This window comes from Micropterus dolomieu, linkage group LG04 (assembly GCF_021292245.1).
Source record: "Micropterus dolomieu isolate WLL.071019.BEF.003 ecotype Adirondacks linkage group LG04, ASM2129224v1, whole genome shotgun sequence".
Lineage (NCBI taxonomy): Eukaryota > Metazoa > Chordata > Actinopteri > Centrarchiformes > Centrarchidae > Micropterus > Micropterus dolomieu.
This window is the reverse complement of record NC_060153.1, coordinates 9,820,459-9,833,188: the sequence shown is the minus strand read 5'-3', so window position 1 is coordinate 9,833,188 and position 12,730 is coordinate 9,820,459. Positions and strand designations below refer to the sequence as shown.

Sequence of the window (12,730 nt, the reverse complement as noted above, 5' to 3'; positions counted from 1 at the left end):
TATGGGGGGGGGGGGGGGGGGGGGGGGGGGGGGGGGGGGGGGGGGTAACAAAAGAAGAGAGGGCAAGAACATAACATAATGTGTACTCAGCAGGCCACAAAGAGATCTGGCTTGACATTTAAGGCAGTTGTATTTCTCCAAGGAGTTCTCACAGGTGGGTGCTCTACACAGGCTTTCATTCGGCACCTATAGGGTGCTTTCCGCAGCACAGACCTGCTCCGTGTTCCTCCATAAACTTGCCCACGTCAAACTGATCATTTGTGCTGAAACATTCATTGATAAGTCACTTATTCCACTGACATAAAATGAATCAATTCCTCATTTTGTCCAAATACCACAAATGCATCCTCCCTTTTTAAAACACATCAGACAACAACAAGTAGAGTTATTTTTTCAGGAATTTTCTTCTAATGGCAAAAGAAAGTATTATAGTCCCATGGACAAAGCTGCATCATGGCAAAACTTCATAACTTTAAATACTCATGGAGACATGGGCGCTACTTGCACAGGCTACTGTATGCCAGAACCATGTACCTACCTGTCAGGTGTTTTGTTGTGCATGGAGATGTAATAAAAGTAAATATTAATAGCACAAACAAACAAACCTGACATGCAAGCAAATTCCATCTTCTAGTTGAGATGCAGTGCGAGAGCTCATAAGCTGGTAACTGGCCTGTGTTGAGATTACTTTGTACACTTCTATTTCCTTCCTGCCGGTCAGACAAGCAATTTTAAGACATTTTATGCTCAGGTGATTTGGCTGATAAATTAATAATAAAATGTAATAACTGGTTATGACCCAGTAACAGGGAGGTTGGATAAAAATTGTGTGCTACACCATGCAAGTTTCACATAGTCCCCATACTGTTGTGCATCCATACTCAGCATCCTGAATGACCCACAATGATGGAGGAGTTTGTTTCCCCCTTTTTGTCCAGCAGACAATAGAGTCTTTGACCGTGTGTGTGTGTGTGTGTGTGTCCAACTCATCAACAGAGGCTGCTCAATCAAGCATGGCTAGATCTTCCTTGACCAAAAAAAAGGCCAGTCAAGTTCATGTAGAAAAGCTCATCTGTGCACTGAGTCACCTGCTGCTTTTGCACGCATACACACACACACACACACACACACACAACCATAACACTAGTAATACCATGTGGTGTCTCCCATGCACTGATATACCTGTGTATCTGTGTGTGTTTTCAGGCAAATACAAATCAAGGTGTTAATGTTTGCGGTTAAATGCCTACAACACATGCGCAATCTCAGTTTTGTCCTGGACTGGTTACAGTGCCAGCAGCACATTTCTACTACTTATGTAACCTTTAAATACACAACAACGCAGAGATGGTGTAATGCTTTCCTATTGGCCCTTATAGCAGGCTATACATGTCGACGTCATCGCCAGGCTGAGAAAGGAAAGCAGGGAACCCAATGTGCTGGGCTACAAGCTCAAGTATCAATCAAAAAAGCCACTGTGCAATGATTAAAATCGTTCAAAACACTGCTACGCATTGACGACGCGTGCATGATAGAGACATAAGTTGAACATCTTTGATAGTTCAAATTTGCATTTCTCAACGATTAAACAGACAACGGCTGTGTTTTGCAAGCATTTGCTTATCACAAAATATAATTTCATGCAGGAAAGGGGCGTGTAACATTATCTGCACTGCGTCTGAATAACGGTTAAGATACCCCAGGCTGGCACACAAAGTGTTGACACTCAAGTATTAGCTTGGCGATTGAGGAACCAGAACATCCTGTATTGATGTGTCCAAGAAAACTAAAAAAAAAAAAAAAAAAAAATCAGGAACCAAAAGTGTTCAGTCTTATTTATGCATGTAAACATCGAAAAAAAAAGGCTAAGAAAGGTATGTGTATAAGAAAGTAAAAAATCCCTCAGCAGCCGCGCTTGGGTGTGTATGCCATGGATGTATTAAGAGTGTGTGCAAACAACGACTTGTCAAAGCGGAAGTAAGCGTTGTGGCCTCGTCCAATCAGAAACGCGAAAGGGTTAAATGCAAGAACAACAACAACAAAAACACCGTTTGAAAGCTCCTATAAGGCTTAACAAATGCAAATGGAGTTCGGTTATAACTGCAGCATTTTTAGTGCAAAGCTCCGTCCGTGTGCAGTGGTTGTTACACCAGCGTTAGGTGTGTGTGTGTGTGTGTGTGTGTGTGTGTGTCTGGTGGTGTTAACAGAGCACATGGTGGAGCATGACTAGCGCTGCAGCCCATCCCATGCCTGGACAATGGATCAAGGAGAGCACGCCTGAAGGCCCGGCGGTAGCTCCCTGACACTTTGCACAGACCTAGGCTACATAAAGCAAAGCTGAATTCATCCACTCACCGTCGGCTTCTGGAGCGTTGGACCACGTATCCACTTCAGTCGCCATGACGCTCAAACGCTCGATTTAAAAAAATCCCCACGGTGCACTCGTACTGTCGAGCAAGCTGCAACAAATTCCCACAAAACTGCTAGCCAGACGTCGGCACAACAAGCTGTTTAGTTTAAAAAAGTGTTTTGACAAGTGGCACGTGATGTAGAGAGAAAATCGGGAGTCCTGGCCTTCTTTTTTTCGTGCTACACGGTGTCAGCCGAAGACAACACACAAAAAAATATGAAATTGAATCACAAAAAGGCCAGAAATGCTACAGAGTGAAGGGGGTGAAGCGCAAAGGTTTCGCGCTCTTCTCAGCGTTTACGGCTGGGAAGAGTTCAATAACAAACGCTTAAGGGGGGCGAGAGTGAACTAGTCGGAGTGCATTTCAAACAAACAGCCTGGAAGATAAACAAAGTCTGTTTTTAACTTTGCAGGACCGAGCCGAGCAGAATCACGTGGGCAAAACTCGGATGGGGAGTGGTCAGTAGAGGGGGTGGGTGCTGGTCCACTCTGACCAATCACAGCAGGGGAAAAAAGCTGTCTACCGTAAGATCTAGAATATGCTATATGAAATAAATGTTATGTAGTTGATTTTACTAATAAAGATTTTTTTAGATCAAATTGTGTCAAGTACAGGTGGCTGCTGAATGAATGGAAAACTGAGTATTTACTTCAATCCATCATTCTGGGCTTTTCTGCAGTTTCTCATCAACACTGGACCTGTGTGCTCTGTTGGCCTTAATCAATACTGCAATACACCTTTGTGGATTTTATATATGACAGTGAATAATTTATGTGTGATTTTAGTGGCCTAAGGGTTTGCCATATCCCTAGTTTGTATCTACACTGAACAAAATTATAAACGCAGCACTTTTGTTTTTGCCCCCATTCATCATGAGCTGAATTCAAAGATCTAAGACTTTCTCTATGTACACTAAAGGCCTACTTCTCTCAAATACTGTTCACAAATCTGTCACAATCTATGTTAGTGAGCACTTCTCCTTTGCCGAGATAATCCAGACAGCATGGGTATTACACAGGTGTGTTCACTGTATTGGGGGAGGTCCGGAAACCAGTCAGTATCTGGTGTGAGCACCATTTGCCTCACGCAATGCAACACATCTCCTTCACATAGAGTTGATCAGGTTGTTCATTGTGGCCTGTGGAATCATGGTCCACTCCTCTTCAGTGGCTGTGCGAAGTTGCAGTCAGGTTGAGACCCCGACGAGGACGACGAGCATGCAGATGAGCTTCCCTGAGACAGTTCCTGACGGTTTGTGCAGAAATTCTCTGGTTATGCAAACCAATTATTGCAGCAGCTGTACCAGTGGCTGGTCTCAGATAATCTTTGGAGGTGAAGATGCTGGATTTGGAGGTCCTGGGCTGGTGTGCACCTAAGGCACATCTGTGCATTACCCATGCTGTCTGATCGGCATCTTGATATGCCACACCTGTGAGGTGGATTATCTTGGCAAAGGAGAAGTTCTCACTAACACAGATTTTGACAGATTTGTCAACAGTATTTGAGAGAAATAGGCGTTTTGTGTACATAGAGAAAGTCTTAGATCTTTCAGTTCAGCTCATGATGAATGGGAGCAAAAAACAAAGTGTTGCGTTTATAATTTCGTTCAGTGTAGTTTCTGTATGTTGTTACAAGTAAATCCCCATCTCTCTGTCTCATTTCCAGTCAGCTCACTATGGTCACTAATAAAGGCTAACATGGCCCAAAAATAAAAATAAAATAAAATAAAAGAAGGGTAAAAAAAAATAAAATAAAACATTTTACTTAATTTCAAGGGAGACATAAAAAAACCTTCAATCCACTGTGAAGTATTTTTATCATCCAAATTCACACCACCAGATGGTGCTGAGACAGCAGTGTAAGCTATCTCTTGACTCAAATGGCTGCAAAATATTTGACACTCACACTTCAATGTTGCCATACTATCCATGTTTTTACACTATTTGCTGAATTGTTTTATCCCCTCAACAGGAACTACTGGTTCTTCTTTCCATCTCCTTCAAAATACAAAGTCTTGGCACACATTAACATATCAGGTTTGTCATAGTTGAGTGAGGGGAACAATGCCAACCGACAGGTCTTGTCAAAGCATATGGCAGTGGTTGATTTTATTATACAAGCATGTATTACAACTACATGCCGTCAATTTTCTCATATTGCATGTTGTGATTCTCACTGCTGATGCAAAGATTTCACACTAATTTCTCTTGTGGTTTTCTCTTGAGAAGAAGACGCTTTCAGATACCTGGTGATTCATTCTGAGTCACAGTGACAGCTACTCATGAGTTGGTGTTTTTTTTAGCTCATTCCCTGCTTAAATACATTTGTGCACATGCTGTATTTCAAAGCAGACTATTGTGTGTAAACCAGGCAATTCAACTATAGATGTGTATAATGTTTACAAAAGTACACACGTGTATTTAGTAGCACTTGTTAGCATTTATTTTGACACAAAATCCACAGTTGTTGAATAAAGTAGCGCAGTCTGTGTCCAGCTTGGTAGAATCCCAATGAGCATCAATGAATAAAAAAACTCAAATGGAAGAAACCTAAATACAACCCCACCTTCTGGAAAAAGCACCAGGATCTGTGCAACAAAACAAATATTTAAAAATGTGAGGGCATCTCATTGTTTGGATTTTTACATCGGAGTATGCATCACAAACCTCTATGCTATACACCAAGATCAACTTGATATTCATGATGACATAAAAATGTTTGGATATTTATATAGACAAATATCATGTTAACAAATACCAATAACAATCAAGTTTGGCCTCATAATAAGTAACACCACAACAGCACGGCTGACAATAACTCTCTCACACATGCGCACAACACACTGAAAAGAGCTGCAGGTAGAATTGCACAAGGATACCCTCAAAGAACACCACATTTTGTAGTAATATTAATCTGAACTATTCCACATACAATCACATACAGATACTTCTATAAATCCTGCTGCCTCGAAGCTGCAGGAGTAAAAGCAGAATACTTTGTTTCAAACAGTCTCGGGTTATCCTGAATCAGCAGGGTTTCTGATGTTTTGTTTTTTTTCCTGGCAAATGAGTTCAGCCGTATCAATGTGGGCTCTGTGTTGTTGTTTTTTTCAATTCTTCAATTATTGGCATTACAAAATAAAGTCAGTACAAATATAGAGTAAATACTATCTTGATAAGGAGAAGTAAACAGTCCTTTGCAGTCAAAACTCAGCGAGGTAACAGTCTTATATCAGGCCTTGGCCTTCTGTGGCAATGAGGGTAGAGTTTGGGCATTTTGTCTGTACATACTAGCTGCTGACAAGGCAAAAGAAAAAACTGGTTCTATATACACTAAACTCAGATCAGTTTGGCTTTAATGTAAAATCAGAGTTGGGGTCAAACTAGCCCCTGTCCTGGCCTCTTGCGTGTTACCATTACATGCATGATTCACTTAGCTAAACATATTATTTTCTGAAAAAGAAAACACTTTCAAAATCCTCAAGGATTATCCTAACTGTGTAGATATTTGGCCCGCTGTATGATAAAAAAAAAGTTTTCGATCTATTCCTTATGTTTCAAATTTATTTCCTGTGTATATTTCCTTTTTTCAACATTAAACATCATGAATACAACTATGTCCAACCTAAAACATACTACAAATTCTTAAAGACCAGATTCAGAATAACTATATAGATTTTCAAACAAAACCACAAATATTCTAAAAGTAAGGACAACCAATTTGAGTACTATGTGCTGTCTAATACTGGAGAAATCAGAATAAATGATGATTGAATAATCAATCTTGCCTTCTTTTCCAGGCTTGTGAGATAAAGTTAGTACATTTAAACACGTCAAAACAGCCATTCCAGTGTTTTTATTATTTGTATACCAGAACCATTTTATGGAAAATTGATAATCAGAAATCCTCATAGTATGCACAATACAAAATAAAACGGGACTCACTTCCCCCAAAATCACACAGCTCAGGTTTTCCTCCCGAATATTAGGACATATGTTATTCCAAACTACCAGAAACTTGAGAAATGGCTTAAAAGTCTTTTACATTACGCAGCGGAAGGATGTCGTCGCCTCTCAGTTGGACGGAAGAGTCTTTGAGGAATCTAAAAGTACCTTTAGAACAGCGTGTTGTGTGGTTCGTTTGGGTTTTTCTCAAAGATCATCAGGTATTTATTTTTCAGAAACAGGGATGCTGAGCTCTGTGACCTCAACATAATGCTAATACATGAGAGGCACAAACTGGGGCTAAGGTAAAAACCAGATAATCTGAGTTTGCACTTGGGAGAAACCTTCAAGCAAAGGCATTTCAAATGCAGTGTTAAGTGTTATGTACAATCAAGGGCCTCTGCCCAGCACAGCTCACGGATCAGATATAAAGAGGTAAAATGTCTTTTTCACAACAGTTAATTTCCTATCAACCAGCATTAACTAGAGTAAGGAAAAAGTGTGAATACTATTGCTAAATACTATTTTTACAAGTCTCACATATGTACTGTGTATATTTTATAAAGAGACTGCTAAGCACTGATAGAAAATGTTTGGACCATTTGATGTACGACTATACACAATTTACAGAAATCACACGCACTCACATAGCAGCAGTAAACAAAAGAATGCCTAACAGAAAGTCTATTTTCATCTAGGCACCATATAATTTCATAAACATACATCAGCTAGAACTAATAACAAAATAACAACTGTCCATTATTTAGCCAAAAAAATGTACAGTAGCCAAAAGGCTTTTATATTGATATGTTCAGAGGATGAACGGTGAGTTGAAAGCTTTGCCTTCAGGCATTAGACAATAAAGTCGGCTTTGCACGGAGCTAAGGACACAACAAAGTGCCCTCTAGTCAATTAACTATAGAGACATCAGTCTTATAATAATTACAGCAAGACAAACATGTACAAAAATGTGATTTGAGACATTCTTTCTTTCTATATCTTGTTCTATGCTTCAGCACATTATGTACTCACAATTAATTACAAGAGAGTACATGTGTGCTTTCACACTACTAACACCAGGATCATCTTGACACAATCCTAGGAAGTACAGAGTGTCAATCAAGGGTATCAACCTCTAGTGACAGACACTGTCTAACTGGATGTCAACTGACAAATTATTTTACATACAAAAAACGGCTCAACCAAAATTCATTTAGAGAAAAGCAGTCCAACCCTCAGAAGTGACTACAAGTTTAGCCACAGCAATAATAAAAGAGGCATTATTCTGACTCTGACTCTAAACCCTCACTTCCTATATTTACACCTCTGATATATATTCTGATATTTCCCAAGCATTACTTGACTCAGGCAGACATTACACTGGGCACTTCATTTCAAAGTGTCATCTCAAAGCCCACACCTGGCAGACTGTATTGCCTTGATGCCCTTTTGGACACTTTTCCAGAGGTTTTCAGTCAAGCATCATGCTATAAAAAGATCCCCGTAAACAATTTAAATATATATATTTTTGTTGCGATGCATAACCTTTTACATTCATTATCAGTGATGAGAACAGGCCTAAAGTTTCTGCCTTGTAAAAGCTCAACAGTCCGTCCATGGAGGAATCAGATTTACATTGCCTTGCACGACCAACCAGGAACATGTTCAAACACGTTAAATCCAACGTCAGTAAATTAAACAGTATAATCATGTAACAGTCCAAAACATATAATCATAATACCATTGTAAAGCTTTGCCACCCACACATTTTAAAATCAATGTTTGCATCCCCTTTTCCTTTAGGGAGCAAGCTAAGAGACAAAGTATAAAACACACACTTACTGAATCAGTCATAATAGTTGCCTTCACTCATTATTTCCTCTGATAAACAGGGGGAAGTAGGCTGGTGAAACCAAACACTTCACCCCACAAAAAAAAGATCACATATGATTCATATGTTCTATGATTGTGGTCCTCTTCAAAAGTTAGAAAGTAAATTAAATAAATTAAGATCATATAAAGTGATCCAGACACAATTTGTTAAAGCTGTCTTTTGGAAATTAATTGTTCAGTGATATCAATTCATATACTCCTAGAATATGTATATATTTCAATTCAAGAAGACGTCGTTCCATTTTTTTAGACGGTGATTGAGCTGCCTGGGATGATTTGAGTAATATGCTATATCAGGCAGTGGTTCCCACCCATTTTGCTGCGTGATCTCTTACAATGAAAGAATATTTTTTTGCGACCCTCTCATACATTGCATATGTCAAGACGTTGTGAGCAGTCCCACCAAAGATTGATTTTCGCTTCTCGAGTTAAAACTATCCATAATTTCACATAAAAAGCAAAGATTAGGGAGTCATCAGAAAATTAGCATAGACTTAATTTAACAGGATGATGTTTCTCTTCTTTCTTATACTGTTAATCATCACATGTTCCCTTTATTTTATCTTGTGAACCCTTGGTGGGGTCCCGATCCCCAGGTTGGGAACCACTGACTATTAGGGATTTTATTTCAAAGAGCTAAAATAGCATGTTAGCAAGTAAACGGCAGAGGGATAAGGGATGTTGACACAGAGCCATTAGTAAAATGGATTTGGTTAGCATGTTGGGACATTGAGACAGAGAAAGAGCAATTCATTTTCACATCACTTTGGAGAAAAAGATATGCCTTTTCCCAAACCACAAATGAATTAACTACAAAATAGGACTTTGAGGTGTCGGATTCTCTCATTTGAAATAGAATACAGAGAAAACAAGAGGATCCATTGCTCATCCTGCCCCTCTGCTTGCAACCATTACAGTAAGACTTTTCTTCGGTGATTCAACTTTTTACCTACTAGTCTTGATCTATGAGGACGCCATCAAGCATCAACATCTCACTTTATCCACTCGTCTTACTACATCTCACTGGCTGTCTGCTTATGAGGACTCCACAAGGATGATGGCCTCGCCTGTCTTCAGGGTAATACTGGCGGATGAGGAGACGTCGCCCAGCCGTGGTGAGTGAACAGTGGCCTTCGCTCGGCCGGGACAGTCCACGCTGTCATGCAGCACGTCTGCCCTCTCCCCTTCCTTCACAGCCTCTCTCCCTCCTTTACCAAAATGCCCCATCTGCAGTTCCTCTTCCTCTTGCTCCCCTCTCTTCATGTGGCAGCGACATACCTCGATGCCCGAGTCACCCGTTAGCCGTCGATGCCGGAAATGATCCTCCTCCTCGTCTTCCTCCTCCTCCTCCTCCTCTTCTTTTTCTTGCTTTTGCTCCTCTTTGTTGTTGCAATGTGTGACATTTGAGGAGAAGAGAGCCTGTTTAGGGGGAGACAGAGTGGTTCTGGGGGTTGGACCACAAGGCGAGGCCTCTTCTTCTTTCTGAACAGCCACAGCTCCAAGTGGGTCTGAGAGGACGAGAGGACGGACTTGACCGGGAGGAAAGGAAGATAACAGAATGAGGGGAGAAAGTGGGAGGCGAGAAGGGTGTGAAGAGTGAGAGTGTAAAGGAAGAGAGAGTGGTGGATCCGGAGGTGAGAGTCTTTCACTGCCGTTAGAGGACCGTCTTTGTACGGGTATGACATCTGGAGTGACCGCAGGTATGACATCAGGCGGAATTTGTGATGGAGGTGGCGGGGAAGGCGTCGGTGTGAAGTAGGCCCCAACCCTTGGCATGACAGCACAGTCGCCCCCTGCTTCACTGGGTGTGGAGATGTGGCTGCTGTCATACGTCTCGTCCGTCACCTGGACAGAGAAGGAGGTGCTGGAGGGTGAGGTGAGGGAGCACGACTCGCAGGAGCAGCTGGTGTAGTTGTCAGAGCTCTGGGAAGAAGTCAGGCCAATGGTACCAGGGCCGGGGCCCAGATAGGGAGGGCACGGGTGACGGTGGTGGTGATGATGGGAGTAAGAGGAGCTAGGACCCCCCATGGCACCTCCCTGCAGGGCGAAGATGGAGCTGTACGGAGGAGGAGGGGTGCTGGGCTGCGCCGCCACCTCCTCATAGGAGGGCAACTTGAAGGAAGCCAGAAAGCCTTTGACAAAAGGAATTTCGCAAATCAGCTCATATGTGGAGTCTGCTAGTGACTTGTTATGGGATAAAATTGAAATCCAGCATTCTATATTTTTCTTATTGTAAATAAATCACATTAAAAGACCAAAATTAACAATGAATTCAACATACTAACAAGTAAAGCCTGATACAGCCTGTCCTCTGTGCTATAGACCTCCTCTGTTCAAAAACCATGAGCCACACCACTGCACTGCCACATGTTATTACAATTACCATGGACATTGTAGTTTATTTTGGGCCAATAGTCCCCAACAAATGCAATATATACTATTTGTTTGAGTAAAGTTTGTTAAAAACTACAGTGCCCAGCTGTTCTATGAATTTAGCCTTTTTTGAAATTGAAACTATGTATTTGTGATCCGTTCTGAAAGATTTACTGTACGTCCTAAGTAAGAACCAATGAGTTTGGAGACATAGACAGTCTGAAAGTACTGGGAGATGGGCAAACACACTGGTTTTGATCTTTTTAAATGGGATTTGTCAACACAAATTATTCTGTTTTATATTCACTGTTAGTGTGTTTAAATTCTGTTTCCTCAGAAGAACAGCAGTTCTGGAAAATTTCAAGACATAAAACACTATTTTTAACTGTATTCAAGACTCAAGCATGACTTTCAGCATTCTCAGACTCTGTAGCTCCCCTGACAGTAAATGCACACAACAAACGTACTGAGGTCCAGCATTGAGGAAGGGTAGTTGCAGGCTCCGTTATAGGCGATCAGATTGATCTCCCTCTGTCTCTGCTGCTGTTGGATCCTCAGCTTTGCCCGGCGGTGGCGGTAAGCACAGAAACAGCTGAAGAGGATCAGCACCGTCCACAGCAGCCAGAACCCTGCAGACAACAGGAAATTAACTCAACATGACTCTAACTTTCAACATTATGAAAACCAACATTAGAGTTCCCCTTTGAGGGAACTCGAACTGCGTCGGTGACGACACTATGGGAACGCCTCTGGGCGTGGCAGGGCTGAACTATGAATGAAACTACTCCAATCCTATTGGTGTTACTAGAACGGTAGTGTGTGACGGCGTAACCGGAGGGGTATATAAGCACGCCGGCACAGGACACATTTCTATTCAGCAGGCACTCTGGCTATGTTTGGAAACTCCATCATCCTACCTGGAGTCGAGACGAAGCAGATCATGTCGAAGCGATTCTGACAGTGTGTCTCTCCCTGTCAGCGCTTCATCACGGAAGGTGATACCCATGGGATGGGTAGTTGTCGCACGCCCAGGCAGGTCTCGAGGGGGCTGCTTGCGACCATTGCGAGGCCCTGCCCCTGAGGGTGCTGAGGTCTCGAGCGGCTCTCTTTCTAGAGGATGGTCGGATGCACTCCGCCCGTGGCACAGGCCCCGCGGTCGCTGAGGCGTCGCGGCGGCTCCGATCCTGGGGATCGCAACGCGAGATCGCCGACATCGCCGACATCACCCCCGCGTCGGCCCTTACCATTTTTTCTGGATCTACACAACCAGTTGTGTAGATCGTAGAACAAACCCTTCTCTGCACGGCTGTCTACGTCCCCCCGGCTGGACTACGGCAACGTGAGGCCTACACGGCAGCGGGTCGAGCTGGTGCTAGCCTGCACACGATGGCTGTCTTGCAGGCATACCAGGCCGATCTCCTTCGGGACTGTGACGTAGGGACTACATTCAGTCTCGGCGGGCCCGGGGGAAGAGGTCCTGAGACTTCGAGAGAGGTCGATCGAGATCCCCTCTCTCATGGTGGCTCCAGCAACAGGCGTTGTTTCCCCCACCGCTTCAGCGCTCGGGACGCCACCAGCAGGCCCTCACCGGTCTGCCCGCCCGGGCACAGTAGTGGATGGCTACAGGCTGCAATTCCGGGTTCGGCCTAGCACTCTCTCCCCGCACGTTCACCAAATGCATGGATGCAGCTCTGGCCCCGTTGAGGCTCCAGAGCATCCGCATACTGAACTACATCAACGACTGGCTCGTCTGGCTTGGTTTGGGATATTTTGTCCCATTACAAATCAATAATGTTTCACATCACTGCTGTCCATTTTCCAAAGCATACAGTAAGATTCTAGACCTATTTTCTAGCATTGTTTCATTTAATTTATTTATGTAGGAGGTAATTCATTACAGCAAAGTATTAGCTAGTTCTGTTTTTTGCAATTAGTGCAGCATATTGTAAAAAAACATACTCTTCCAGTTCGCATATTCAAGGAAAGCTCATGAATGCAGTGGTTTGTATTAGCCTACAGCTGTAGGACTGGTGGATAAATCCTTTGATGTCAACTTAAGGATTTACTTAACTCTTAACTTTTGTAAATGCCCAATGTTATATGATCTAA

The 12,730-nt window shown here is 42.5% G+C and overlaps 2 protein-coding genes across 3 annotated transcripts in view; both read right to left on the bottom strand.

The window, feature by feature from the left end:
- pdcd4a (programmed cell death 4a) overlaps positions 1 to 2,830 on the bottom strand; it is an 18,758-nt gene extending 15,928 nt beyond the window's left edge. Inside the window, exon 1 of the mRNA XM_046047687.1 lies at positions 2,356 to 2,830. Within this exon, the coding sequence (XP_045903643.1) occupies positions 2,356 to 2,401 (46 nt within the window). The 5' untranslated portion in view covers positions 2,402 to 2,830. The remainder of the gene's footprint in view (positions 1 to 2,355) is intronic.
- A 2,000-nt stretch (positions 2,831 to 4,830) lies between these two features.
- The window catches only part of LOC123970183 (WW domain binding protein 1-like), a 15,919-nt gene continuing 8,019 nt past the window's right edge, over positions 4,831 to 12,730 (bottom strand). The window contains exons 1-3 of one of the 2 annotated variants that reach the window (XM_046048085.1): positions 11,539 to 12,265; positions 11,089 to 11,250; positions 4,831 to 10,380 (exon numbers count right to left, since the gene is read on the bottom strand). In XM_046048085.1, the coding sequence (XP_045904041.1) occupies positions 9,284 to 10,380; positions 11,089 to 11,250; positions 11,539 to 11,563 (1,284 nt within the window). In that variant the 5' untranslated portion in view covers positions 11,564 to 12,265 and the 3' untranslated portion in view covers positions 4,831 to 9,283. Of the gene's footprint in view, positions 10,381 to 11,088; positions 11,251 to 11,538; positions 12,266 to 12,730 lie in introns of those variants that run through there. The other variant, XM_046048084.1, reaches the window with a different exon arrangement.